Source organism: Pantherophis guttatus, chromosome 1, assembly GCF_059756535.1.
Source record: "Pantherophis guttatus breed Tessera chromosome 1, ASM5975653v1, whole genome shotgun sequence".
Lineage (NCBI taxonomy): Eukaryota > Metazoa > Chordata > Lepidosauria > Squamata > Colubridae > Pantherophis > Pantherophis guttatus.
Window position 1 is genome coordinate 201,329,062 of NC_142063.1, and position 26,962 is coordinate 201,356,023.

General features: G+C 39.1%; 1 protein-coding gene across 1 annotated transcript; it reads left to right on the plus strand.

The window, feature by feature from the left end:
• The first annotated feature begins 1,087 nt into the window (after nucleotides 1–1,087).
• On the plus strand, nucleotides 1,088–25,688 carry NAPB (NSF attachment protein beta). Its single transcript, XM_034432317.3, has 11 exons — nucleotides 1,088–1,336; nucleotides 8,551–8,630; nucleotides 10,431–10,547; nucleotides 13,308–13,354; nucleotides 13,491–13,568; nucleotides 14,507–14,562; nucleotides 14,976–15,060; nucleotides 17,389–17,493; nucleotides 18,602–18,670; nucleotides 22,265–22,315; nucleotides 23,465–25,688. Exons 1-11 carry the CDS (start codon nucleotides 1,230–1,232, stop codon nucleotides 23,567–23,569), a joined length of 900 nt encoding a protein of 299 aa, XP_034288208.1. The 5' UTR covers nucleotides 1,088–1,229; the 3' UTR covers nucleotides 23,570–25,688.
• Nucleotides 25,689–26,962: the final 1,274 nt, after the last annotated feature.

Consider the following 26,962-nt stretch of genomic DNA (forward strand, 5'->3'; position numbering starts at 1 on the left):
TTTTGTTCTTGACAAATACATTTTTATCACACAGTTCTATATATTGCCCACTAGGGATGCATTTAAATAAAAGCAGAAGCAAATAATGAACAATTTATCTAAAGGGCAGATCTCAGATCAATAGGTCCTAAACTCTTGATGGGACAGAATACAGAATAATAGAGTGGGAAGGGACTTTAAAGGTCTTCCCGTCCAACCCCCTGCTTAAGCAGAAGACTATACCATTTCGGACAAATGGCTATCCAATCTCTTTTTGAAAAGCTTGTGATGAGCACCAACAACTTCTGAAAGTAAGTTATTCCACTGGTTAATTCTTCTCACTGTTAGGAAATTTCTCCTTAGTTCTAAGTTGCTTCTCTCCTTGATTAGTTTCCATCCATTGTTTCCTATGTTTTACAGGTAATCCTTGACTAACAACCACAACTGAACCCAAAATTTGTTGTTAAGTGAGGCATTTGTTAAGTGAGTTTTGCCTTTCTTGCCACAGTTGTTAAGCGAATCACTGCAGTTGATAAAATTAGTAACCCGGTTGTTCAGTGAATCTGGCTTCCCCGTTTATTTTGCTTGTCAAAAGGTCGCAAAAGGCGAGACCGCATGACCGCGGGACACAGCAACAGTCGTCAAGTATGAACCCACTTGCCAAGCCTCTGAATTTTGATCCTAAGATCACGGGGATGCTACATAAACGGTCGTGTGAAAAAATGATCAGAAGTCACTTCAGCGACGGCGTAACTTTGAACGGTCACTAAACGAAATGTTGTTAACCTGTATTTGTTTCCTGTCGTTTAAGAAAGGCAAGGAGGTTCGGGGTATTCTGTATTTCGGGAGGCACATTTTTCTATCTGGCATGGGGAAAAGCTACACAAAAGGCAGAGGTCTCTGTGTCTTCCCCCCCCCCCACACACACACATACCCGGCCAAACGAGGAGTTATAATTCTGAGGAGGGGGGGCTCCAGCCGTGTTGCCTGTGGGGAGAGAACTTTATGACGTCATAAAGGTAAATCCATTATCAGGTTGCTCAGATTATTCCTTGAGGGGGGCGGCAAACGAGGGGCGCCGCCAGAGGCGGGAGGCGAGGAAGGAGGCGGAGCGGGAGGAAAAGGCGGATCTCCGCTCTCATCTCCTTGCCTCCCTCTCCCCCCCCTCCTCCAACGCCGCCCTCGCCAGAAATCAGAGCATCGCAGGCGACTGCCGTCTTTCCTCCTCCTCCTCCCTGCGCGCCGCCGAGATGGACGCCTCAACTGCGGGCAACAAGGAGCGGGAGGCCATGCATCTCATGGCCGAGGCCGAGAAGCGGATCAAATCCTCCCAGTCTTTCCTCCGGGGGTTCTTCGGGTGAGCCAGCCAGCGGGAAATGAGAGGCAGGCAGGGAGGGAGAGAGGGAGCAAAGCACAGCTATCCTCGGCCCTAGAGGAGACCTTCCTCGGCGCTACCTCCACACAGCTCTGGGTCTTCTGATCCGGGCGCCCTCCGCGTCAGCATCCTTGTGCTGATCTCCCCACCATCAACACACACACACGTCACACACAGAGTTGTGTTAAGGCCCCGGTAGCCCGGGCGAAGGGAGAATTGCGGGGTGGTTTATAGGGGAAAAAAGGGCGTCCCTGCTGGAATAGGGGCTCACCCTTTGGCTCGGAGCTGCACCATGGAAGGGGTGAACCCCAGTCAATTAGGCCTGAGAGTGGAAAAAAGAAATCTGGAGTTAATTCTACATACCCTCAAGGATTGTAAATAAAAGGTTTTTTTCCCCCCCTCCCCAGCGGCCCTTAATCTGACGTTGCCACCTGTCAAGGGTGGCTGCAGAACGTCTGAAGGCGGCGGGGTTGCAGGAAGTCTGCGAAGTGACAGGGCACATTTGAGAGGGCTACAGAATGAGAACAAGGACTCTGGTGAAATTATAATTGGGATTTTAACGCAGCCTACTTTCTTGTGGACTTGTGGTCAAAGGCATGGAGAGTTAGCGGAAGTCAGCGGAGGTAACCTTAGTAATACAGGTAGTCCTCCACTTACGATGGTTCATTTAGTGACTGTTCAAAGTTGCAATGGTGATGAATGTGATTTATGACCGTTTTTTTTTTTTCATTGTTAACAACCTATGCAGCAGCCCCATGGTCGTGGGACCGGAATTCAGATGCTTGGCAATCGGTTGGTTCGTATTTATGACCCGGGGTCATGTGATCCCCTCTTGCCACCTTTTGACAAGCAAAGTCAATGGGAAAGCCTGATTCACTTAACAACTGGGTTACGAACTTAACAACTGCAGTGATTTGCATAACAACTGTGGCAAGAAAAGTCATAAAATGGGGCAAAGCCCACTTAACAAATGTCTCACTTAACCATTTTTGCTGTTGTTTTGCTGTTTACTCTTAGCATTGCTATACTGCTACTGTTCTTCAGTTCTGTTAGTGTTTTGCATGCCACCAAGGGAAGCTGAACGTCAAAACGAAAATTACAAAACTATTAAATACAGATAGTCCTCAACTTACGACCACAATTGAGCCCAAAATTTCTGTTGTTAAGTGAGACATTTGTTAAGTGAGTTTTGCCCCATTTTACGATCTTTCTTGCCACTGCTGTTAAGTGAAACACTGCAGTTAGTAACTGGTTGTTAAGTGAAACTGGCCTCCCCATTGACCTTACTTGTCAGAAGGGGATCCCATGACCTTGGGACACCCCAGAGGTCATAAATATGAACCAGTTGCCAGGCATCTGAATATTGATCACTTGATCATGGGGATGCTGCAAAGGTCGTAAGTGTGAAAAATGGTCATAAGTCACTTTTTGCAGTGCTTTTGTAACTTTGAATGGTCACTAAATGAACTGTTGTAAGTTGAAGACTACATGTAAGAGGCCAAGGGTAAAACAGCCTCTAAATAGGGAAAAAGAAGAAAAGGAGAAATCATGTATGTTTTCTCTTTTTTTACCCACCTGCCCCAGCTTGTCTATTGGAACAGTTCTCATAAATAGCAACTGAGATAACCCATTGTATTCAGACTGTACAGTCCATGTCTTGATTGCTATTCCAAATTGTAGCCCAAATTATGTGCATTAATAATTAGGGCTCTTCCTTTTTCTGGTACTGAAGGGAAAGCTTTTAGTCAAATCCCACTTAAGGTCTAAATTGGCATAATAATTTTGCTTATATATCATTTTAGTTGTTGCAATGAGAATTTGGATTAGAATTTTTAATTCAAACTGAACGCTTTCCACATCTGCTTTCTATTCTATACATAGAAAATTTCAGGATTTATTTTCAGATTATTAGTTGATTGATTATCTGGTGCCTGATAACTTTTAATTCTGTCTTTTTTAAAGGGATTTGTGCTAGATAAATAGTTAGTGCTAGATAAATAGCACATAAATTATAGTACTGGGCCCAATTATGTACCTGTATCTCAGTGTTTTCTTTCTATCTTAAAAAATATACAGATGGGGAGACTGCTGGATTGGGACAGCATCTCTGTGTTCCTCATACATAATGTTCCCATTTTCAGTGCAACTGTTTCTGCTTGTTATACTGAAGAAAAAAAATAGGGAAAAATTATGGCACCAGTTGATTCTTATATATGCAGAGAAAACAAATGTTGGTATTTTGTGATTCCGGGGGTGGTGCGAGTAAGCACTGTTGCTGCAATTGACAGGAATTGCTGTAACTCTGAAGAAAATACTCATCAGAGATTGGTCTCTGTTATTCTCTTTCTATCTTTCACCCTGGAAATGAATTGACAATGATAACCAGGTGCTGCTATCTGTAAACTTTGATGTAGTCCATCCTTCTTGCATTTCCAAATTGCAAGTTCTTTAACAACTTGTCTTGAGATTTGGTTTTATATCGCTCCAACACATGAATATTTTTTTACTACAGTTAGTAGACTGCTGTGCTATAGTATTTTGGAGAGGCACTTAGGGAGAGAGGGACGGCATGTAAAGCTCTTCAGGAATTTAACCTCCTTTCTCCAAGTCTGGAACTTGCCATTCTTCCCTCTACTTAAAACTGCTGAGCCCAGTTCTTTCGATATCTTATATCTGTTTTGTGTAAAGGCTACGGAGCTGCTCACATCAGGAAGTAGGAAGCAGCCCATCCCCATTTGTTCCCCAACCTTTTCAGCTCAGTTTAAATGGGTTTATGGGTTGATTCTAGCAATTTTCTTTGTGATTTTTGTCATTGCTGGTGTCAAGATAAGTTGGTAGGAGTTGCTCCAATACATAGAAAGGCAATTTGCGTTGGAGCTGTTAGCACATACTAATACTTACATGCTTTATGCACTGCCTCATATATTTTACACATAGGATAACTTTATAATAGTGTTAGATTTATCCATACTTTATTCAGTTAGGTAGGAATAAAACTATAGCTATTTACCCAAATATTTCTATTTTGGCCTGGTTTGCTGATAATATGTCTTGACTCCTCCTCCTCCTCCTCCTCCTCCTCCTCTGTAATATCAATTGAGGCAGTCTTTGCTATCTTATAACTGCTTTCTATGTCTTCTTCTTTTTATTACAATGTATTATTTCCATATATTCTATGCTGTAAATGGCTGTAGTAAAGTTTAAATTCAAGGTATCATATGCCCACCTGCCTTAAATCTACTTCTGGCCAGTCTTAGGCATGAAATGAACTGACATGGAAGTACTTTTGACCTTTGACAAGCAGCAGAAAATAGCTTATTTTGGCCTTGGTTAGGATTAAATGCGGCACTAGTTTTAAATCAGGAAAATGAGAATTACTGTGCTGCCTTTGATTTGCAATGCTTTTGCTTAGCATATCTGGGGTTGAATATCAGCAAGTCATACTCTGCAGGCTGAGTGTGAATGACAGGCAGAAGGGATTTTGGATTCTTAAAATAAGCCATAGGCAAATTGTTATGGCCTTTTGATTAGGAAATGTAACCAAAAATACAATGTTCTCTTTTTTAAAAAAAAAACAACGCTCTGGTAGGGACTCTGGTAGTTTTAAGGTATATTTTACTAATAATATTATTAGTTCATAGTTTAAAAGAACATGCAGTTTTTAGGAATCTTCTTATGATTCTGCGAAAACAGTAAAGGATCAATCAATCATTACAAATTTCTAATAGAAGTTACTTCTACATGTAAACTAGCAAGTGGAGCTGGGTTTTCTCTTACAATAACCATAACACAGATTTAGTTCTGTCAAACTTCTCTTTTCAAATGTTTACTTTTAATTAGGTATGCATTTATTTAAATGCAGAAATTCTAGTTTGTTTTCCCACTGATAACATCCAACTGTGAAAAACCCACAAACTAAAAACTTAAGCGTGAAATTAAAAAGGGTTGACATTGAAATAAGGTTCACTTGCACTTTAAAAAGCAATAAAACTAGTTCTAAAAAAATAATCAGGAAGAGTAATCAGTTTTATGTTTATTATTTTAACAAAATGAGAACAATACAAGACGTACGTGTATTGGTAGTCTTCAAATTATGACCATTTCTTCAACAACCTTTCAAAGTTATGGCAATACTGAAAGAAATGAAGAAATGAATTTACAACCCGAGCCCAAAGTTATGGCTGTTGCAGTGCCCCCCTGGTCACATGATCAAAATTTAGGCTTTTGGCAGGCCATCTGCACTTAAACTGCAGAGTGCTTCAAATCCCGCCATCTGCCTATTTCCCCCCATAGGTCTTTTTGACTCCCCTGCATCCAGTCTTGTGGGGCAGCAAGCAGCCCCAGAACCAGTGGTGGGTTGCCCCCAGTTTGCACCGGTTCTATAGAACCGGTAGTAAAACCAGCGGGAGGCTCTGCCCACCGACCCCGACATCATCAAAATGCTTCTGTGCATGTGCAGAACCGGTAGTAAAGGTAAGTAGAACCCACCCCTGCCCAGAACCACATACCTTTGCCACGCCCTGGGAAGCCTCAGCTCTTCCTCCTGTTCCTCAAGGTTATTCCTATTTCCCATCATATACAGCCACATGAAGACTTTCATCTCTTTTTATGCTTCCCTGTAACAGCACCACTGAAGATTGGTAAAATTATTGCTGAAAATCAACAACATGGTTTCCTACCGTTCTGAGCCAGAATATAACTTATCTTTAATTAAAAAGTATACAATTCATCATAGGTAGCACCTAACTTTAATCGACTCTGAGTAGCTCACAGCATAAAAACAAAACAAGAAATGGTCAGCCCTTCAAGGAAGTTCAGAACAAGACAAGTCCAGCATCAACTTTGAGTACAGATAGTTCTTGCTTAACGGTCGCTTAGCAACCATTTGAAGTCATGATGAAACCCTCTCCCCCCCAAAAAGGTACTTCAAGTTTTCTGATGGTGGCACGCACAAACACACCTCATCATCACATGACTGCATTTCAGGTGCCTTGGCAACCAACTCACTCTTACGGCCGGTGGCCGCATTCCGTGGTCACATGACATTGGCTCGCTTTATGACTCTTGCAAAAAACCAGTGTTGTAAAATAAGATTGGTCATGTGGGTGTGGTGACTTATAACAGTCATGAATTATGATGTAAATTACAGGCTCCATTCTGGTTGTAAATCAAGGATTACCTGTATTAACACTAAATTTGTTGTAAGATTATAGTAAGAGAATCATGTCTGAAAGAACCTCTTCCCTTCTTTGCTTTTTACTTTTCAGAAAACGGGGGAGGGTCCCTTCTGAGGTGCTTTCCTTGCCTCCTCCTATGGGCTGAAATACCTTTTGTTTGATGGTTGTCTAGGCTGCAGTTTTTCCCTCTATCTCCCAAGGTCATTCCTGAATACCGTCACACAAAAATACAATAAAAAGAGTGCATATAACAATAAAAAGCTGGCCAATCCAGTTAATACCATAAACATATTATACATCCATAAGGGGATTTCAACCACCATAGCCCAACAGCTGGAATAAGAACTGGATCTTAAGGGCCCTGTGGAAAACATCAAGCAAGCAAGCTGTAGCTTCCCTACCACCGTATCATATCCCATGCATATACTATAAGGTGGCCCATTAACTCTGTGTAATCATCATATTCCATCCATTCCTTCTCATCTTCTGAATCACACTGATTCTCTCACCAAAATTTGTGACTGAGAAAATACTTGTTTATCTGCTATAAACCTTTTCCCCTCATTGTATACTTATGGAATAAAATTAGAACTGTGTGCAGGTACACTTATTAGTACAGATAGTCCTTGATTTACAACCATTTGTTTAGTGGCCATTTGAAGTTACAACGGCGCTGAAAAAGTGACTTATAACCGTTTTCATACTTTTATCCATTGCAGCATCCCTGTGGTCACATAATCAAAATTCAGATGCTTGGCAACTGCCGTGTATTTATGAGGTCATGTAATCACCTTTTGCAACCTTCTGACAAGCAAAGTCAGTGGGGAAGCCTGATTCATTTTACAACCATGTTATTAACCACTGCAGTGATTCACTTAACCACTCTGGCAACAAAGGTTGTAAAATGGAGCAAAACTCACTTAACCAATGTCTTGCTGAAATTTTAGGCTGAATTGTGGTTGTAAGTTGAGGACTACCTGTATAATGCAGTAGATGTTTATTTTTTTTAATTTCCAGATTGGCAAGCTAATAGGAATATTGCCCCCGAACCCCAAAGTTAGGATAAACTTCATTCTTTGTGTTTGTTAAATAATTCCAGTGATTTTTTTAAATTGTATAATCACGTTCCGAACAATCTCATCTATAAATAGATCAGCTTCTCACTTAGTATAAATGACCAATTTAGCTTTATGGACTTTCTTAGTATCTTTACATTCACTTGGAAAGAGGCTACTATAACATTAAAGCTCTCTTTAATAGCAACTATGTAATGATGACTCTCATTTTTCTCTTTCTGGAACACTGCATCTTGCCCAGTACTTATGTATTTATTTACATCCCATTTTATACTTCTAGCAGCAACTGTATGAAGTAGGTTGGACAGAGAAAATGGCTGGCCCAATATTATCCAGAAGCTCTGTTGAGTGGGGATTTCAACCTAACTCTCCCCCTTTCTAGTTCGACTTCTTAGACCTAATACCCTGTTTCCCCCAAAATAAGACATCCCCTGATAATAAACCCAATCGAGCTTTTGAGCGCATGGCAATAAGACCAAGCGCTTATTTCAGGGTTCAAAAAAATATAAGACAGGGTCTTATTTTCAGGGAAACACGGTATTGATCTGGCTCTATTTTGTTAGTACTGAAATGGTAACAATCCCAGATACTCTTCTAGAGTGGCTCCTCAATCCAGTTTTCTGCATGCTGCTGTGATTGGATCCGTTCAAGTAACATGTATGTGTATGTGAGACAAAAAAAGCATGATTGTGTCAGGAGGGAGTATTAGTAAAGAGTCAAAGGTCTCTGGCTTTCTCGGGTATTCACTATGCACAATTCAGCTTCCGATGCATTAACAAAACCAATGATTCTTTGCTTGCAGTAGGCACTATTTATGGGGAACTGGTTTCTCTGTTGTTTATTCTGTCAACTTTTCTTTGTATTCTTTGAATTTGTTTCATATTTGGCTGTTTCATAATGCAACAGTATCTACTACTTCTGTGTCTCTTTTTGTTTCTCCTAGAGGAAATTCAAAGCTTGAAGAAGCATGTGAAATGTACACAAGAGCTGCAAATATGTTCAAGATAGCCAAAAATTGGAGTGGTATATATAGACATTTTTATCTTCTTTATAAATATAAAGGACACTACAACAGGGGTGGAGGGTACTGCAATCCTTCAGATATTGTTTGACTTCAGTTCTCAATACCCTTCAAGAATGGCCATGCTGATTAGAGCTACTGAGGATTGGGTTATAGGTCCCTCAGTCTTCCTGTAGAAAATTCAGATACAGTTGCAATAGCCGAAGGGATTAATCCAAAGTCATTGTCCTGAAATAACATGCCTTAATTGCACATAGAAGTGATCACAAGCTGGGGATTTAGCTGCTTTATCTGATATTTCAAGTTGTGACTCACTAGTGTTGAACTTTAAAACCCATCCATCTCTGCATACAGTAAATTGCCTTTCTCTGTTCTTCATTGATAACCCAGTCCCTTTCCCCCCAAAATGAAATAGTGATTCATGCCTCCTCAGAAATTATTATGCGTACTGTATTTTCAACTCCATGGTATACAAATTGAGGAGTGATATTTTCGCCATTAATTTGTTTTAAGTAAATGTATAGGAAAATTGGTTGCACAACTGTTAATTTCATTGAACAGTTCTCTTTTGGGTTGTCTTTATGAACTACTAATATATTTCTGAAGGTTTGCTATAGGATAATTAACGTGTCCCCCTAACAATAGAAGTCGCTGTTTTATCTAAATTAGTGATTCTCAACTAGCACACCACAGCACAAAGATAGACCATGGATTTGTTTGTAGTGTGCCACAAGAAAAAAAGATCTTACTTTTTTCTATTTGGGGGGCTTATATGTATTCTGCACTATCCGCATATTCAATACAATGCTGGATTTTAAAAAGTTTAGCTTGTGAACCATGCCTTACATCAGTGGCCCCCAAACCTTTGGGCAGCAGAGAGCGGTTCCTTGGAGAAAGTATTTTCCATGGACCGGATGTGGTTTTGTGTGCGGATGGGGCTTCGCTTGTTTGCACGGTCCAGTTGTTGGCATGCCGTGGGTTGGGGATCCCTGCCTTACATGTTTAAAAATATGTTTAATAATTTTGAAATCATAAATTATTATAAATCATAAATCATAAGATACAACACTAAGTGTTGTATCTTATGATTTATGATTAGTGTATTTTTATGATAACTATGATCATGATTTATCACATAGCTTTTATGTACACAGAGCTTATGCATCGAAAAAATTCCCTGTGTGTCCAATAAAGAATTCTATTCTATTCTATTCTATTCTATTCTATTCTATTCTATTCTATTCTATTCTATTCTATTCTATTCTATTCTATTCTATTCTATTCTATTCTATTCTATTCCCTATTCCTATTCTATTCCTATTCCTATTCCTATTCCATTCTGTTTCTAATGTGCTATAGAAACTACTGCTCTATTCAATATTAAGCCATTAATTTATAAAAGTTTAGAACCACTGATCTAAATAATGGAATCTCCATGTAGCCAAACCACAACTTACTTTTCATCCACTTAAAATTCTGGCCGAAAAGAAAAGACTGAACAAACCCAATGCCTCTGATTTCCCTTCCATTTAGTTAGAGAAACTGATCATCTCAAGAGAGAGGATTTAAAGCACTCTGGCTGAATTGAACAGCCGTGTGGATGAAGCAGGTAGGGAAACGTGGAAATAATGCAAGGCTCCTTATCTTTGTCAAAAGAAGCAACACTCCAATGAAGGAACCCCCTGGTAGATTTTCAGTTACAGTTCCTTAAATTCTTTTTTGAGAGAGAATTGGGAGAAGTACTTGTTTCTGGTTCAAATGTCTACCTTTGATGTTAAAATGCTCCCCTGTTTCTCTTTCAGCTGCAGGGAATGCCTTTTGTCAGGCAGCAAAACTCCACATGCAGTTGCAGAGTAAACACGATTCAGCCACCTGCTTCGTTGACGCAGGGAACGCTTACAAAAAGGCAGATCCTCAAGGTAAGGTGTACTGGGGGCAGAGTGGCCTCCTTGTGATGTTTCTTCTTGATAAGCAAGATAGATAGGAACATCTCTGATTATAAGGATGTGCTAAAAGAAATAAAGTTCCAGAGAAAAACAACAAACTCTCTATTGTTCAGATCAACATAAATAATCCTGAAAGCATCTAAAGAGCTTTGAGATCAATGGAGTGCTGTATCAATACTGACTCACATTATATTCACATTATATGAAGTTGTTCATTTGCCATGATGGATAATGGTATAATGTAGTATATGGCTTCCCAATTTTCTTTCCTCTTGAATATGATTAAGAAAAATGCTTTTGTGGTTCCCCCCCACCCCAACTAAATCTGTTTGGCTAATGTACACCTAAATATGTTGGTGATCATTAACTTTGTCCTGCCAGTTCATGAGGAATTAAAAGTGTAAATTATAGGATTAAAAAGATTATGATAGAAAATTAGGAGGAAGTAGGAGATTAATGAGATATAATTTTGGGTGTGTATGTGTGTGTGTAGATAGATAGATAGATAGATATAGATATAGATATAGATATAGATATAGATATAGATATAGATATAGATATACATATACATATACATATACATATACATACACATACACATACATTAATTTGGACATAACATTATTATGCATACTTCAACGGAATACAGGTAGTCCTTGACATATGATTGGTCGCTTAGTGACTGTTTGAAGTTCTAATAGATCTACCAGGAGGAGTACTTATGAATTCATTATGATCATTCCCCCCCTCCCCCATAGTCATGTGACCACACTTTGGTCACTTGGCAACCAGGCACATTTAGAGCCATTTGCAGTGTCCTGCAGTCACATGACTGCGTTTTATGAGATCTTTGCTGAAAATCAGCATTTCAGCAGTGAACCATTGATCTGCTTAATACCTGCTGTGTTCATTTGAACGTGGTGTTCATTTAATGACCACTACAAAAAGGGTCATACAATCAGTTTTACCATTGTCACGAGTTACAACCATTATGGGCAGACTCCATTAAGGTCATAACTCATTTGTGATATACTGGGCTTTTGGGCTTTCATTGCATTGGAATTTCAAGATCTGTAGAGGTAAAACAGAAGGCAACAGGTTGGACAATACTACTTAATGTACATGTCTCTTACTTACATTAAAGTTCTAATCTAAATTGGATTTACACATGATGGTTATGTTTCACTGTGCAGTATCTGTTTTCTCCTTGTTCTGAATATGGAATGGGGCAAGCTCACAGTTATAGAATAACAAAAACAATAAAACTTGATGCCATTCAAAAAGATCTGGAAAAGAACTTGGAACACAATAGAAACAGACAAAATCACAATTAATGAATTATCACATGCTAAACCTTCTGTGTGTGATTCAAGAAGAGCCATACACACATATTTTCAATTTAAAGAGAAGACTTTCTTTTTTAAAACACAGAAATTCTAATAGAAAGACCCAAAGGCTGGAAGACAGGTGTCAAATTCCTGCAGGTGTCTCCAGTCATGGGAATGGAGATCTCAGGTCCCTTTGAGTTTACCAAGCAGTCCTTTCCAATGACCTACAGGTAGTCCTCGACTTAATGACCATAACGGAGACTGAATTATGGTCATAAGTGATTGCGGTCATTAAGCGGGTAACTCTCAGGTGCAAAAGACCAGGTCCACACGTGAAACTTCAATTAAGCTGATTTATTACTAAAAGCCTATGCACATGCATCTTCTCAACTAACTGTCAGCACCTCAACTAACTGTCAGATAAGGGACAATGGCATTCAAAGGGACGTTGTGCCTATATAGGGATTCTAGGCTGATCCCTCTTTTCACTCTGCCCTGGATTTTTCCTTCTTCCTTCTTTTGAGAAGTAAACACTGGAAACTGGCAAAAAGATGTTGAAAATTGCAGCCTTTGACCGCATGACGCTGCAAGTGGCTGTATACAGGTGAGCCAGTTTCCAAGTACCCAAAATGTGTTCATGCGACTTGGGAGGGAGTGGTAGTGGTGCAGCCACCCGAACTTTGAAATTGGCTTGTAAGTACCTTTAGGGAGGTCCATCATAATTTTGAACAGTTGCTAAGCAACGGGTCATTAAGGACTACCTTGCTTTCTAGAGAAACTCTAGAAACTAGAAATCTATCACACCACAGCATCAATTCCTTAAAGGCATTACTGTATAGGAGCAAGAACAGAGCATGTAGGTCTGGATCTGACTACTGACTTCTGTATGATTTGCAGCAAAGGTTTCTCACTCCACATTTTGTGTCCTTCTGTTGCCCAAAACTAAGTCACTGAAATAAAGAGAGTTAGGAATAATTAGGATTGTTTTTTTGTGTAGAAAGACTATGACATTTATTCCTCTTCAGCACTCAAAACAGAGCTTTGAATATACAATTCTTTGGTGTATGTTTTTGCATCAGTTTTCACTTGGTGGACTTTGAGACTTCATCATAAATGAATGGAATGGAATGGAATGGAATGGAATGGAATGGAATGGAATGGAATGGAATGGAATGGAATGAATGAATGAATGAATGAATATCCTACAAAACTGCAGTCTGCAATGCTGGCAGGAAAAGATGAAGAAGGTTTGTCTTCAGCGGATGTTGTATAGAAAAATAGCTGACAATCTAGTTGTTGAATGTGCTGATACAAACCGTCCACTTTCTTGCACTGACAAAATGATTACGTTTGGATGCCTGAGTTGATTGTATTCATTGTTTTCCTCCAAATGCATCCAATGCAGAGGCTATCAACTGCTTAAATGCTGCCATCGATATTTACACAGACATGGTAAGACACCCGAAGTGCTAGGTTGGGATTCCAATTTACAACCTTTCCTATTGGTGTTGTCATGAACTCAAATTGTATTCAGTTTGTATTCATTGCTTGCCCCCTTTCACATCGGGCCAAATTTTTCTCTTCTCAGGGCCGATTTACTATTGCTGCCAAGCATCACATTACTATTGCAGAGATTTATGAATCTGAGCTGGTAGACATTGAAAAGGTAAGCCAATGTGTTTATCTGAAAGGGTTTGGGTTTAATTCCTAATCATACTTTGAGGAGGTGCCATTAAATTTGGAAGAATTGAGGAAGCCCATCACTTCATGTGGCTACTGTCCAAGTGTGTTTTCTTCCACTAAATGAAAGACTCTGGTGATCGCAGAATGTCATTTAACGATCATTTAATTTTAATTCATGGATTTAACTCATCAATTCTCTCACTATATGGATGTATGGTAAATGAAATTATCGAAATAGTAAATGAAACAGGAAAGGAATAATTTCATATGTATATACCATATTTTTCGCTCCATAAAATGCTCCTGACCATAAGACGCACCTAGGTTTAGAGGAGGAAAACAAGAAAAAAACAAATCTGCCTTTGACTCCTAGCGTCCATCTGGTATTCATCTGGCTAGCATCCTTGCAGCAAACAGCCTGCCTCCTCCGTGTCTGCTGCCTCCACCCGGGGGACACTGGAGCCTTTGCCTCCAAGCAGCTGATTGGTGGTTGGATCAGCCTCCTGGAATACTGCCAATCAGCTGTTCCAAGTGGCGGGGATTGCTGCCGTCATTTGTCGCTGCTGTCTGTCGCCCATATTTGCTCCATAAGTTGCACAGACATTTCCACCCACTTTTGGGAGGAAAAAAAGTGTGTCTTGTGGAACGGAAAATATGGTATGTGAAAAGTTTCCCATCTGTTTTGAAAAACAACATTTTGATCTTGAATTTACCATCTGTAAACTTGGATGCTGTTAGCATCTTAACATCATAAAAGTGGTGTGGACAGGTTTTATCTCACTCCAGCGATGGCTGGGCGATACCGTGAAAATGTTGTAAATCCCTACAGTAATACAGTAATGAAATGGCCTGAATCTGTCTAATCTATTACCACAATGTCAAAGTATAATGTTGAAAATGGATATGTTGAATTCTTTTTAGGCCATCGCCCACTATGAGCAATCTGCAGACTATTATAAAGGGGAAGAATCTAACAGGTAAGTTTCCATAAAAGACAATCTTAGTGCTGATTGTCTAACTCTATATTCATTCTAGTTTGTTTTGGGGTTGTTGTTTTTTCTTGTGTGACTGACATGAAATTTTATGATTCCCTTACTTACGCTTTAAAAAAACTTTCAGATCCTAAAACAACTTTTGGTTTAGCATTCTATTTGCTTGACAATTGTGATATTAAAATACAGAGTCCAGAAATGTTATTCTCATGATAATTGAAAATTCGCTAGCGAGAACAGAAATATCAGAAGATGGCTCTGTATGAATATCAACAAAATGAATCTTTACTCAAATAAGGTCAGATCCTTTTAGCCAGAGTGTCACCAGACAGGGGTACGTTTTGAGTTTCTTACCTGTATTTCTGTGGTCTTCAGTTCATTATGCCTTTTGCTTGTAGCTCTGCCAACAAGTGTCTGCTGAAGGTAGCTATATATGCTGCCCAGTTGGAGCAATATCAGAAAGCAACTGAAATTTTTGAACAGGTAAGTACACTACCATTTGGTTTGTTAAAGGAGAACTGTAAATCAGAGCCACAGAATACAAATTAATCAAAGCAGTAACCTTTTTTTAAAAAAGAAAGTTTTATTAAAGTTTATTATTACAGCATAAAATACAATGAACATAAAGATTAAAAATTGGGGGAGTGCAGGATAAAAAATTTTAAAAAGAGAGAGAGAAAAAGATGTTGATGAGGGTAAAAGTTTGTTCTCCGAGCTTGTGTGTTGATTTCCGAACGCTTTGTTACCAGGCTAAATAACATCTTCAGCAGAGCTTAGGGGATGTCAGTGTCAATGTTCTTTTTATAAGGGCTTCAGGTGTGTGTCTGTCAAGTGAAGGTCTTGTGACAGGTGAGACAGACCCTCACTTGACACACCTGAACCCTTCTAAACAGGACACTGATGCTGTCATCCCGTAAACACCACTGAAGATGTTACCTAGCCTGGTAACAAAACGTTCGGAAACCAAACCACAAGCTCGGAGAACGAACCGTCATCCTCATCCTACACTTGAGCTACAGGCATTCACCACTATTGCAAAAGATGTTGACTTCTGACTCTTTCCAAACAGTATAATACTAATACATTCATGATCTCAACTTTTTAAAATAGCTATAATTATTACAAGCCAGTTCTATAACTATATAACTATTGAATCTTCAAACTAAATTCTATATTTCACTTTTTCCTATTTCAAGCATAAAAACCAGAAGCGATATCCCAAAAAGAAACAAGACCAAATAAAATATCTTTGTTTAAAGCAGTTTACAAAGCCTTCTTAACCAAATCAAGGTTTTTTTCCCTGTTGTGGGAAATGAGATATATTTCTACTTACACCTATTAATCTTTCTAAACTATCAACCTTTATATTAACAAAAATCTATATAATCTTTCAAATTCTTTAACCTTAAAGGGAAAACTCTTTAACATTCATTTTAAGACACTAAACATTTCTTAAGAAATTTCATCTTCATAACTAAAATCAATTACAGGTAGTCCTTGTATGGAGCCTGCCCATTCCATTTATAACCCGAGGATTCGTGGGAGTGGATCTCATACTTTGAATGGGATCACTCCCTCCTTTTGCCCACACATTCACTAATCGAATGTGAGGCTCGTTAAGTGCACATGAAGTATTTCAGGGTGGGGAAGGCCATGGGGGGGAACCTAGTGAGGGAACAGTCCAAGGCCTCCCTGACCCACTGAAATTCTTCATGCTCCCCACAATTGCTTTACCCCCCACCCCACCCCAACCTGCCACGCTGCATCACTTACCTTGTGAAGATCTAGCAAGCAGTCTTCTGTGAATCCTCTCAGCTGCATGGCCCCTCCAATACTCCATTCGGGCCTCCACAGGCCTCGCCTGGCCCATTGCTGGCTGAAATGGAGCTTCCGAGGGGTGAATCCTCCCCTCAGTTTGGGCCTCCGTGAGCCTCCCCTGGCCCTTTGCAGGCCGAAATGGAGCTTCCAGCGGGCAGATTCACCCCTCCAACCTCCACTCAGGCTTCCCTGGGCCTCCCCCAGCCCATGTACAGCCAAAATGGAGCTTCCAGGGGGCGGATCATTTTTTTCAACTGGTCAGTTGGCTACGTTCACTGGGAACCCAAAGCACTAACCTTCTGCAGTTTGCAAAGTGAAGCAACTGGACTGATTTTCTTCGAATTTAAACCATCAGAGAAGTTTCAGTTTACAACATACATCATTTCAAGGTATATGTGGAAAGAAGACCTGTATTACATGTATATGCATAATAATTCAGGAAAAAAGATTTCTAGCATTAAGAGTTGAAGCACAATTATTACTTTGGGTAATTGGAGCCAAAGAAGAAAACGATTCTTGCAGGAAATAAATCATGGGAGTTATTATTATGCAGTATTTCCAATGTTTAAAACCTTCTGGAGTCATTTTAAAATCTGAAAATCCAGTTATCCTTACAAACTGCTTTAATATCTAGTATGAATGTAAGTGATGAAGTGATAATTTCCTGGCTAGGATGAAACACTTGAAGATTTCTATTTGCTTGTTGAGCTTTTGCCAAGCAATAACGAGCATGAGGTTCAATATATGTAAATTCCTGTTGTGGGAAAATGTGTTATAAAATTAAAAAAGTATTTACAATGTCAGGTCTTACATTTAAGGAACAATGTGACATTTGGGAACTGTGGAAAACGGGTCCTTTTGTAGTAGGAAAATACGTAGTGGGAAAGTATCAAAAATGAGAAAACGTATTCTCAAGGAACTAAAATACTGTTTTCAACCATGTTCTGCTTTTTCATACTTTATCAACTATAAATGTAATTTTTATCTCCTTAGATTGGTACAAGTACAATGGATAATCCATTGCTTAAGCACAGCGCAAAGGACTACTTCTTTAAAGCAGCTTTATGTCACTTTATTGTCGACGAATTGAATGCAAAGGTTAGTGCAGGGTTTTTTTATGTACTACAATTATAGAGATCAGAATGCCATAGTATCCCAAAAATAAACAAAATATTTTATTAGTTACATACTATCAATAATGCCTGCTCTTATTGCATGAAACATCACAGAAGTTCTGCTTTCTAAACTGAATACCTTTCTGTGCATTCCAGTGTAAACATAGGAGTGCCACAAGAACTTGCCATATGATTTAGCCGACAATTTTATGTGCCTGTTAGAATCAGAGTTGTCATTTGCAAATATGGACCCATAGTTTCAAATTCAATACAAAACAAATCGATTCAAAAACAATGTTCCACATTTTCATTATTTCAGACAATAGATGTTGGAATTGACAGCAAGGCCATATTTGCTGAAAACAATTGAATATGCTGGAAGCCTCATGTTTAACATAAACTGTAGATACGGACTTCACAGTATTTTTTCTGAGCAGAAAAAAGCAGTTTGAGTGACTTTTAGTGGACTAATTGTGGGATTGGACAGGTTTAAGCAATCTCTCTGTAGGGATTAAGGAAGATGGCCTTGACAGAGATATATGCAAAGTTTTTTTTTACCAAAGTGATGAGGGGTGAAACATATTTTAAGTCCACAATAGATATACTGTATAGTATTAAGAGGCAGCTCAGATGGATGCCTTCCTAATTCACTGAAATACAAGAAGAAAGAGGAGATTCAGCACAATCAGATCTGCACAATTCTGTTGTTATAGCCACTCTCAATAAAAATAAATTTAGCCTTCTTGTGGATTTGATCCGGTCCACCTAGGGTAGCTGACACTATCTTCCCTGTTATTCCTCAGATGAAGAACATGTCATGCAGTTTCATTTCTGAAAAACATATTGGGAGGCTTTCTCTTGTTAAATGTGGTTTAGTGTAATCCTAAAATATCCCAATTTGTCACTTTACAGAAAGGCACATATGTAGCCACTCAGATTCATCAGAACATCTGACTTCGTTTGAGCATAACCTGTGTATGTCATGCTGTTGAATGTCTATTCGACATGGCAGAGTTGGCTAGTTTTCTGAGAAAACCTCTATTATGAGATCACCTGTTTGATGCGAAGTAAATGCAGTTACTATTTTTCAGCTGGCTCTTGAGAAATATGAAGAAATGTTCCCAGCATTCACAGATTCAAGAGAATGTAAATTATTGAAAGTAAGTGAAACAGCATGCTTTTTTATTGTGTTGAAAACAGAATTGATGTATATTAAACAGTGATGGAGGGTTATGGTCACACTGTGAAAAGAGAGGAAGAATGACCATCTCAATTTACATGTTAGAAAGTAACAAGTTATTTCTTGGTCTGATTTAAACATTAGCTATGTGAAAGATGTTTCAGGTGTCAGGGTTCCAAGTAACACCCAATGGAATCAAAACTCCCAAGGCAGGCATATTCCTCAAAGTATAGATTTATTAGGCACATCATATTGGCACATCTGGGGAAACCCGACTGTGGCAGCTCTGAAGGTGCCAGGGAGATGTGGGTTTCAGCAGGTTCTGACCAGTTCTGGAAAACCAGTAGCGGAAATTTTGAGTAGTTCGGAGAACCGGTAGTAAAAATTCTGACTGGCCCCGCCCCCATCTAGTCTCTGCCTCCCAAGTCGCAGCTGATCAAGAGGTAATGGGGATTTTGCAGTAACCTTCCCCTGGATTGGGGAGGGAATGGAGTATCCTTCCCCTGCCATGCCCACCAAGCCATGCCATACCCACCAAGCCACACCCTCAGAACCAGTAGTAAAAAAATTTGAAACTCACCACTGGTGCCAGGGGAAAATGGCTCCAGGACTGACATCAGGATAATTTCAAATCCCTGCAAATCAGGAGGCAGAACATCTCTCGTTATTCCATTGGAACTCTTCAAATGGATGGAACCATTCACTAAAAGATCTTATAAAACATAAAGAAGCTGGTTATTTTCAATGCTCTTCTTTTGGAACATGATGGAAGGATTCCCAAGATTCTTTAGCTCCTCTAACAAATTTCCCATCCTAGTAATACACATGGGAATACATTACATAGGCTTGAAGAAACTACAAGGAACTAATTTATGAAAAGTTATGTTGGAGGAACAGTTGGTGTTTGCTTCATTCTTTCCTAGCAAAGAAAGAATACTTCAAATGAACAACTTGGATTCACTGGACTGCGTTTCTGAAATAGGGGACTTCTGACTAGAGATGGGCTGCAGTTTAGAAGTGCTGGGACTGGGAAGAGTGGTTAGGGTGGAGTGATAGAATCACTTAATAATGAGCATATAAAAATAAGACAGGATATAGAACATAGAATAGAAGGGTTTGGAAGGGACCCTGGAGGTCTTCTAGTCTAACCCTCTGCCTGTGGTAGGAGATCCTATACGATTCAGAACTTTATTTGGGCCTGATGGGTTGGATTCACATGATCATAGAAAGAATAACAGAATAAGAGGACAGTATCAGAGTTGGGAGGAATGTCGGAGGTTCCTCAATCCAACCCCGCCACCCAAGCAGGGGACCCTATACCAGTGGTGAAATCCAAATTTTTTTACTATTGGTTCTGTGGTTGTGGCTTGGTGGGCATGGCAGGAGAAAGGTATGCAAAATCCCCATTCCCTCCCCACTCCTGGGGGAAGGATACTGCAAAATCCCCATTCCCACCCCACTCTGGGGCCAGCCAGAGGTGGTACTTGCCGGTTCTCTGAACTGCTCAAAAATTCCGCTACCGGTTCTTCAGAACCGGTCAGAACCTGCTGGATTTCACCCCTGCCCTATACCTTATACCAATTCAAACAAATGGCAGTCTTAAATGTTTCTTAAAAAAACTTCCAGAAAAGTCAAGTCATGTGCGCCAAGGATTCCTTGTGGTTCTATAAATGCATAGCATAGGGAAACAGGAAGAACTAAAATTTTGAATGCAGGAAGGCAAATATAACTTAGGAAGCACTGCTAAAGACTTGTAAATGAAATGCATGGATTGAAGGATAAAACTATTCAAAAGGAATAGGCCAGACAGAATGGGGGAAGAAGTGCATATGTGAAAACAGTGCCCATATATATATTGAGATTCATGTTGAGGGTCCAGTCAAGAGTATTTTTGTGAAAACTCATGGGTGGGAAGCACCAATGATGTTAGGAAGGGTGGGAGTTATTACTAATAGACAATCCTTGCAGAAGATCTGCTAAATGTCTTCCTGGATTAGTTTACAGATACTTATGAGAAGAAAGGCATCATAATTATTAGAATCCTCAAATATATGGATATTTATGCAAAGCTAACAGCCAATCCAAGAAAATGCCAATAATGCCTCATTGATCTTGCTCTCCAATTCATTTTCCAGAAGTTAGAAGAAGTGCAATTTAAGAGTTAAAAGTGAGATAAAGTAGATGATGATGAAGATAGATAGACAGACAGACAGACAGACAGACAGACAGACAGACAGACAGACAGATACTGGTAGGTAGCTAGGTAGAGACAGACAGACAGACATAAATAGATGATAGATAGATATAGATAGCTAGATGGATGGATAGGCAGAGAGACAGACCATACCATAGGGCTATGTTATGCGTTCGTTGGCATGAATGTAGGTTAAGAGACACTACTAGATAGAGAAGTTGACAGATAGCAGTGAACAACATGTCAAAAATATCTAGGTATCTTTGTAACAAGCTGAACATGAACCAAAGGTGTGAGATCAGTGCTAAAAAAAAAGCAAGCTTAGGCTGTATCAGCAATAGTGTCAAAATAAAAATAAATTGTCCTGCTCTATTCTGGGGTTGGTCAGATACATCCTGAATATTGTGTTCAATTATGAATGCTATGTTTTAGAAAGGTCTTTATAAATTAGAGGCTGTCTTAAAGCTGTTGAACCTTCCCTTTGAGGGATGAAACAGGCTGGATGACCATCTGTCAAGGATGCTGTAATTATGGATTCTCATAATGAGCCAAAGATTGTATTAAGTGTTCTCCAATTCTTCAATTCTATGATTTGAAGTTCCTCACCTCTTTTGGTCTATTGTAATTTCCAAGCTATACTCTGTTCTTGTTTAATTTCCTTTTCCTTATATGAAAGGAACTTTAATATACTGGGCTACTGTATAATCCCTGCTCTAGTAAGAGAGCACCCGAAGAAGTATTTATAGAAAAATAATAATGTGTTTCCCTTCTTGCCATTTCCATGCTGGGGCAGCTTCTCCTTCCAAGCTTCATCCTCTTCCTTTTTCATTGATATGGAATCAATGCATACTGTAGTGGAATTGTCCTCAAGTAGAATTCTTGAATACTTTTCTCAAAAGTCTGGGTTGGCGCTGCTCATATCTTACCTGTAAATGCTTATCTGTAAATCTACTGTGGGGACCTCATTGTGATGAAGGTACTTTGTGGGCCTTCCCTTCATGCCTGAATCTTGCTCTCTCTCTGATCACAATGAAATCTACAGTCAGCTAGAATCTCAGAACAGGGTGGCCTTCCCCATTCCACTGCCTATAACTATAACATTATGAGGTCACAATCTCTGAATATATATGTGGGAATAACTGCAAGCACTTTAAGCAAGATATCAGATTCAATAGTCTGAATAGGACTGGGGGGGGGGGAAGAATTTGATATGAATGGTTTTTTCTAGTTGAAGGCTCCCAATAATTAGATATTTTATAAAATGTCTCTTCAGATAATGCAGTCTTTTTTTACTTTTAAAGAATATAAATAGAGTTCTTTCATAAAAAATGTAGTAAAAAGATCATTTTTGCTGGTAACCTTGTTATATTGTCTTGCTAGAAATTACTGGAAGCTCATGAAGAACAAAATTGCGAAGCATACACTGAAGCAGTAAGTAGATCTATTATTTTAATTAAACATTTGAACTGAGTTTTAGATAAGAAAAATGTTAACTTTTTGTCTCATGAGGATTTTTGAACCACAACCAGGCAACTGCTGCAATAAAGCAACAGAGGCATCAAATTACAGTCCAACCTGATGCACATTTGGTTGGAATTCAGCAGGTCTTAAGTTAAATGGGTATCAGATGCACCCTCAGTAAAATTTAGTTTCCACTGAAAGCAGTTGGCTTTGAAATTATAACTAACTCGTTTCACTGATTTCAAGGGAGCTAATTTGATTTGAATCTAACTCAATTTGACTTGTAGAACTTGGAGTGAGAGGATTATGTGCAATATTTTGATGATGATACCATCATACTTTGCCTTGGTATTTAAATTTTCTGAATAAATTAAATTTAAAATTTCTTAATCAATTAAATAAATGGTATCAGTGCTAAAGTAGGGCCGGGCATGTTGGGAGATCCATTTCCAATTGCTGCCTTATTTTATGGAAAATTCATTGTGTCAAAATACTCCGCTATCTTTTCTCAGTGGGACATGTATACTCTCTAGTTATTAATTTCTGGGCTATTTAGGGTCGAATGGGGAGAAGAACTTGGGATTGTGTGTGAATGATTGCCAGGAATCAAGCATCATTCACTTATAGCCTCAAAGGGAAACAGCCTTATATGGAAGCGTGCAGTTAGTCTGCAGTGGTATTTGTCAGCCTGCTGGTGGCTGAGAGGAGAAATCTGGAAAACTAACTCTGTTCTTCCTCAAATAGCCCATTATTCTTCTTGGGTGCTTTGTATTCTAGATGGTCATAAGAACAGGTGTAATGCAGTCTCACTCCTCCTTCAGTAGGAAATTATTCTTCCAAGGGGGAGGTAAAAAGGAAGCTGAAAAACTTGACTCACTTGGCAGTTTTTCTCACCCCAGATTCTTAAAGCTGCTCAAATCAGTGGGTTGGTGGTGTTGAAAATGGTTTTGCAATATGCACAGTTATTCTTTTCTGCTTGCTTCTAATTTTGGGTAACTGAACGATGGTCGTATATTTATAGTTTTCCTCTTGGGCAAAGTTCTTAAAATCGCATAAAAAGAAAAGAAAATGTGAATTCTGTGCTGACACTACCTCACCTGATCATTTACCTCTAACTAGATTAAAGAATTTGATTCAATATCCCGCTTGGATCAATGGCTCACAACCATGTTACTCCGCATTAAAAAGTCAATTCAAGGAGAAACTGAAGGGGATCTAAAGTGAACATTCTGTGCAGCGTGTGGTATTGTGACTTGTCTGTTGAAATACCCTGTGTCATGGCCAAGGATCATTATGGAATATATGATCAATGCTTTCTGCTTAATTGACTGGTGTCTTGTTTAATATCCTGTTGTGGCTCATTCATTGTAACTGTGAACATGAATTTATATTGTTTTTCATTTCTGAAGGGAGAGCTTTTGGATTGATCCTATGCATGTTTACTCAGAAAGGCAAGTCCCACTAAATTCATGGACCTTCCTCATAAATGAGCATAGGATTGTGTAAGTTAACTCTGAAATAAGTTCTCATGAAGCCATATTCAAACCAGTCAGTCTGCTGATACTAAATTATATTCTCATGATATGGGACTCCATACCTCTTGTCCTAGAAATAGTGTTATTTCAACATTATTTATTACAGGATCATCACAAAAGGACACCGCTTATTGTATATTTTAAAATATTAACCAATATTACGTTGTTCACATGTGATTTGCACTACCACAGGTATAACACAATGAGTCACAACACTGAATAGCACTGAGATGGTAACCAAAATACAAGTTATCCTTGCAGTGCAATCCCAAGCATGATTCAGTGGAAACAAGATTGTGTGAAGCTTCAGTGATGTTTCATAATTAAGAATAAGACCCAAAGGGTGGCCTCAAGGGATCCATTTCTAGCCCCTTTCTCCCACTTCTGCAAATGCCTTCACTGGTGGTCACCTAACTCCTCTTCCCCTAGACATTTCCTGGTCATCAGAATTATGTGACAGAATGTGTCATTGAGGGAATCCTCAAAATGACATATTATAGGGCTGCCTCATCTGCCCACAGCAGCAACAATTGTAGCCCACTCAGTGCTCTGATCTGGAGGATCTTTCAGAGGCAATGTTTGAACAGTAATCAGCTGGAGCAGAAGACCTCTGTTTTAAGTGTGGTGAGAGGACTGCACCAACAGGGAGTCACAAAGTGACTGGGCTCCAATTTGCCCAATTTGTTCCACTGTCTGAAGTAGACTTTCACAATGGGACTGGAGTTAGCCCTGTAAGTCCCATTTTGAGCAAAGATGCTTTGGGTTGCACTATAAAGACAACTTGATTTCTAGAGAGTATCCTCAACAATGTTCAAATTATAACCTTGTGTTTATTTTGATTACAAGAATGCATCAGAAAAGATTATTGCGTGTTATAGTTATCATTACTTGAGGCGGGTGAGGATGGCAGAGTTCTTGAAACCAGATCAGAAGATCTGGGACAATATGATCCACCACCTGTAATAAACAAGAGATTAGATTGAAATTTATGTGAATTAATCAGTTGTAGCCCATTCTCTTTTGGAGCTGCAAAAATTTTGATCAGGGTGCATGTGAATATATGTTCTGGAAACTGAAATTATATAATTCCAGTTGAACTGAAAAGAAAAATGAAAAGATTCCTCCCCTCCCCCAAACGCTCATTCCTCTCCCCTCTAAACCTTTAATCTATGAGAGTGTATTTTTTATTTGTGATAAATGACACAGGGAATTGTTGGATCAGATAGTATTTATACTGTTCACTTTCTGTCAATATGAATCTATATGTGATTGTTTCAGTAGCTGCTGGTAAAAAACCCGCCATTTTTATCTACCATTTTTATCTACACAGTGTGCATGGGTAGATATGTATTCAGTAGGTATGTGAAACTACAGAATAATCTGGATCTGAAATAAGTAACAGTGAAGAAGTATAGGAAACAAATTGTTTGTCCAAATTGTTTTTCTCATGTCTGGTCCACACAGAATGAAGTGATGGATATTTGGTATGATAACGCTGACAACTTCAGCAGATGAGAAGGCCATACGTGTTGACACTCCTTTACATACAGATTCCCTCAAAGGGAAAATCATCACAGCACAACAGTCTAGAGATATTTTTTCTCTCCTCCGGTCTTGAGTTTTGCTTTTTGCTTCACTCTAAAAATATAAAGACATAGAGGTCATTCTATCTACCTACCTTCTCCTTTTCTGCTTTATCAGACCTTTGACCTAGGTTGTCATGTATTTTATAAAGACTCTGTGTGTGTGTGTGTGTGTGTGTGTGTGTGTGTGTATGTGTGTGTGGGTGTATGAGAGAGAGACAGAAAGGAAAGAGAGAAAGAGGAAAGAAAGGAAGAGAAAGAAAGAAAGGAAGAGAAAGAAAGAAAGAAAGAAAGAAAGAAAGAAAGAAAGAAAGAAAGAAAGAAAGAAAGAAGAAAGTCATTCTCAGCTCTGCAGGTAACAGTCATCTGAAGAAATCTATACTGTGGTCCTATAGGACAGAATAAGCATATCCCTGTTCTTATCATTGGCTTTCTTATGTTGTTGCTGCTCCTCAGCATTGTTAAAAAAACAGTAACAAGCTGCTCTACCTTCAGCTTTAACAATATTTGTACCCTTAACTTCCATTCACCTTATACTTTTGGCTAGGAGAGTATTTCTTGGATGGCATTGGCAGTGAAGTATAGATGATAGAAGGAACAGAGGAGCCAGTGGATAATAGATGTGGAAGATAAGACATATATTTATGATATGAGTGCCATACAGGTTTATCTTAGGGCTTAGTCCGCTGCAACCCACTCAAATGAAGTGAGTCTGGATCTAAAGAGGATTCTGGATCTAAAAATGTGCTCCCTAGCATTGTAGTAGGAGAAGGAAGATTGACCTATAGCTTCTTCTTTTTTTAATTTTATACTTGACATACAAACATATGTATTATTTAAGCTATAACAGAGTTGGAAGGGACTTTGGAGATCTAGTTCAACCCCCTGCTCAAACAGGAGACCCTATACCATTTCAGACAATTGGCTGTCCAATCTCTTCTAAAAAACTTCCAGTGATGGAGCACCCACAACTTCTGGAGGCAAGTCGTTCCACTGATTAATTGTTCTGTCAGAAAATTTCTCCTTAGTTCTAGGTTTGTTCTCTCCTTGATTAGCTTCATCCACTGCTTCTTGTCCTGCTCTCAGGTGCTTTGGAGAATAGGTTGACCCCCACTTCTTTGTGGCATCCTCTTAGATATTAGAACTATCATTTTCATTAAATTAGATATATCAAATTCCTGCAATCGTTCTTCATACGTTTCAGCCTCCAGCCCCCTAATCATCTTTGTTGCTCTTCTCTCTAGTCTTTGTAGATCTCAACAACTTTTTTATAGTATGGCGACCAAAACTGGATACAATATTCCAAGTGTGATCTTGTCAAGGTATTATGAAGTGGTATTAACACTTCACATAATCTTTGATTCTATATCTCTGTTAATGCAGTTTAGGACTATGTTGGATTTTTTTTTGGTAGCTGCAGCATAATGGTTTACCTGTAAATAGAAGGTGGCTATGCCCAGCCAATTTTGCCCGATATGAAAGATCTAAACAGTGTCAGA

Coding starts and splice junctions, on each gene's coding strand:
- NAPB (XM_034432317.3), top strand. CDS start 1,230: ATGGACGCCTCAACTGCGGGCAACAAGGAGCGGGAGGCCATGCATCTC. Junction 13,355..13,490: donor TCGATATTTACACAGACATG/GTAAGACACCCG, acceptor TTCTCTTCTCAG/GGCCGATTTACTATTGCTGC. Junction 17,494..18,601: donor TCGACGAATTGAATGCAAAG/GTTAGTGCAGGG, acceptor ACTATTTTTCAG/CTGGCTCTTGAGAAATATGA.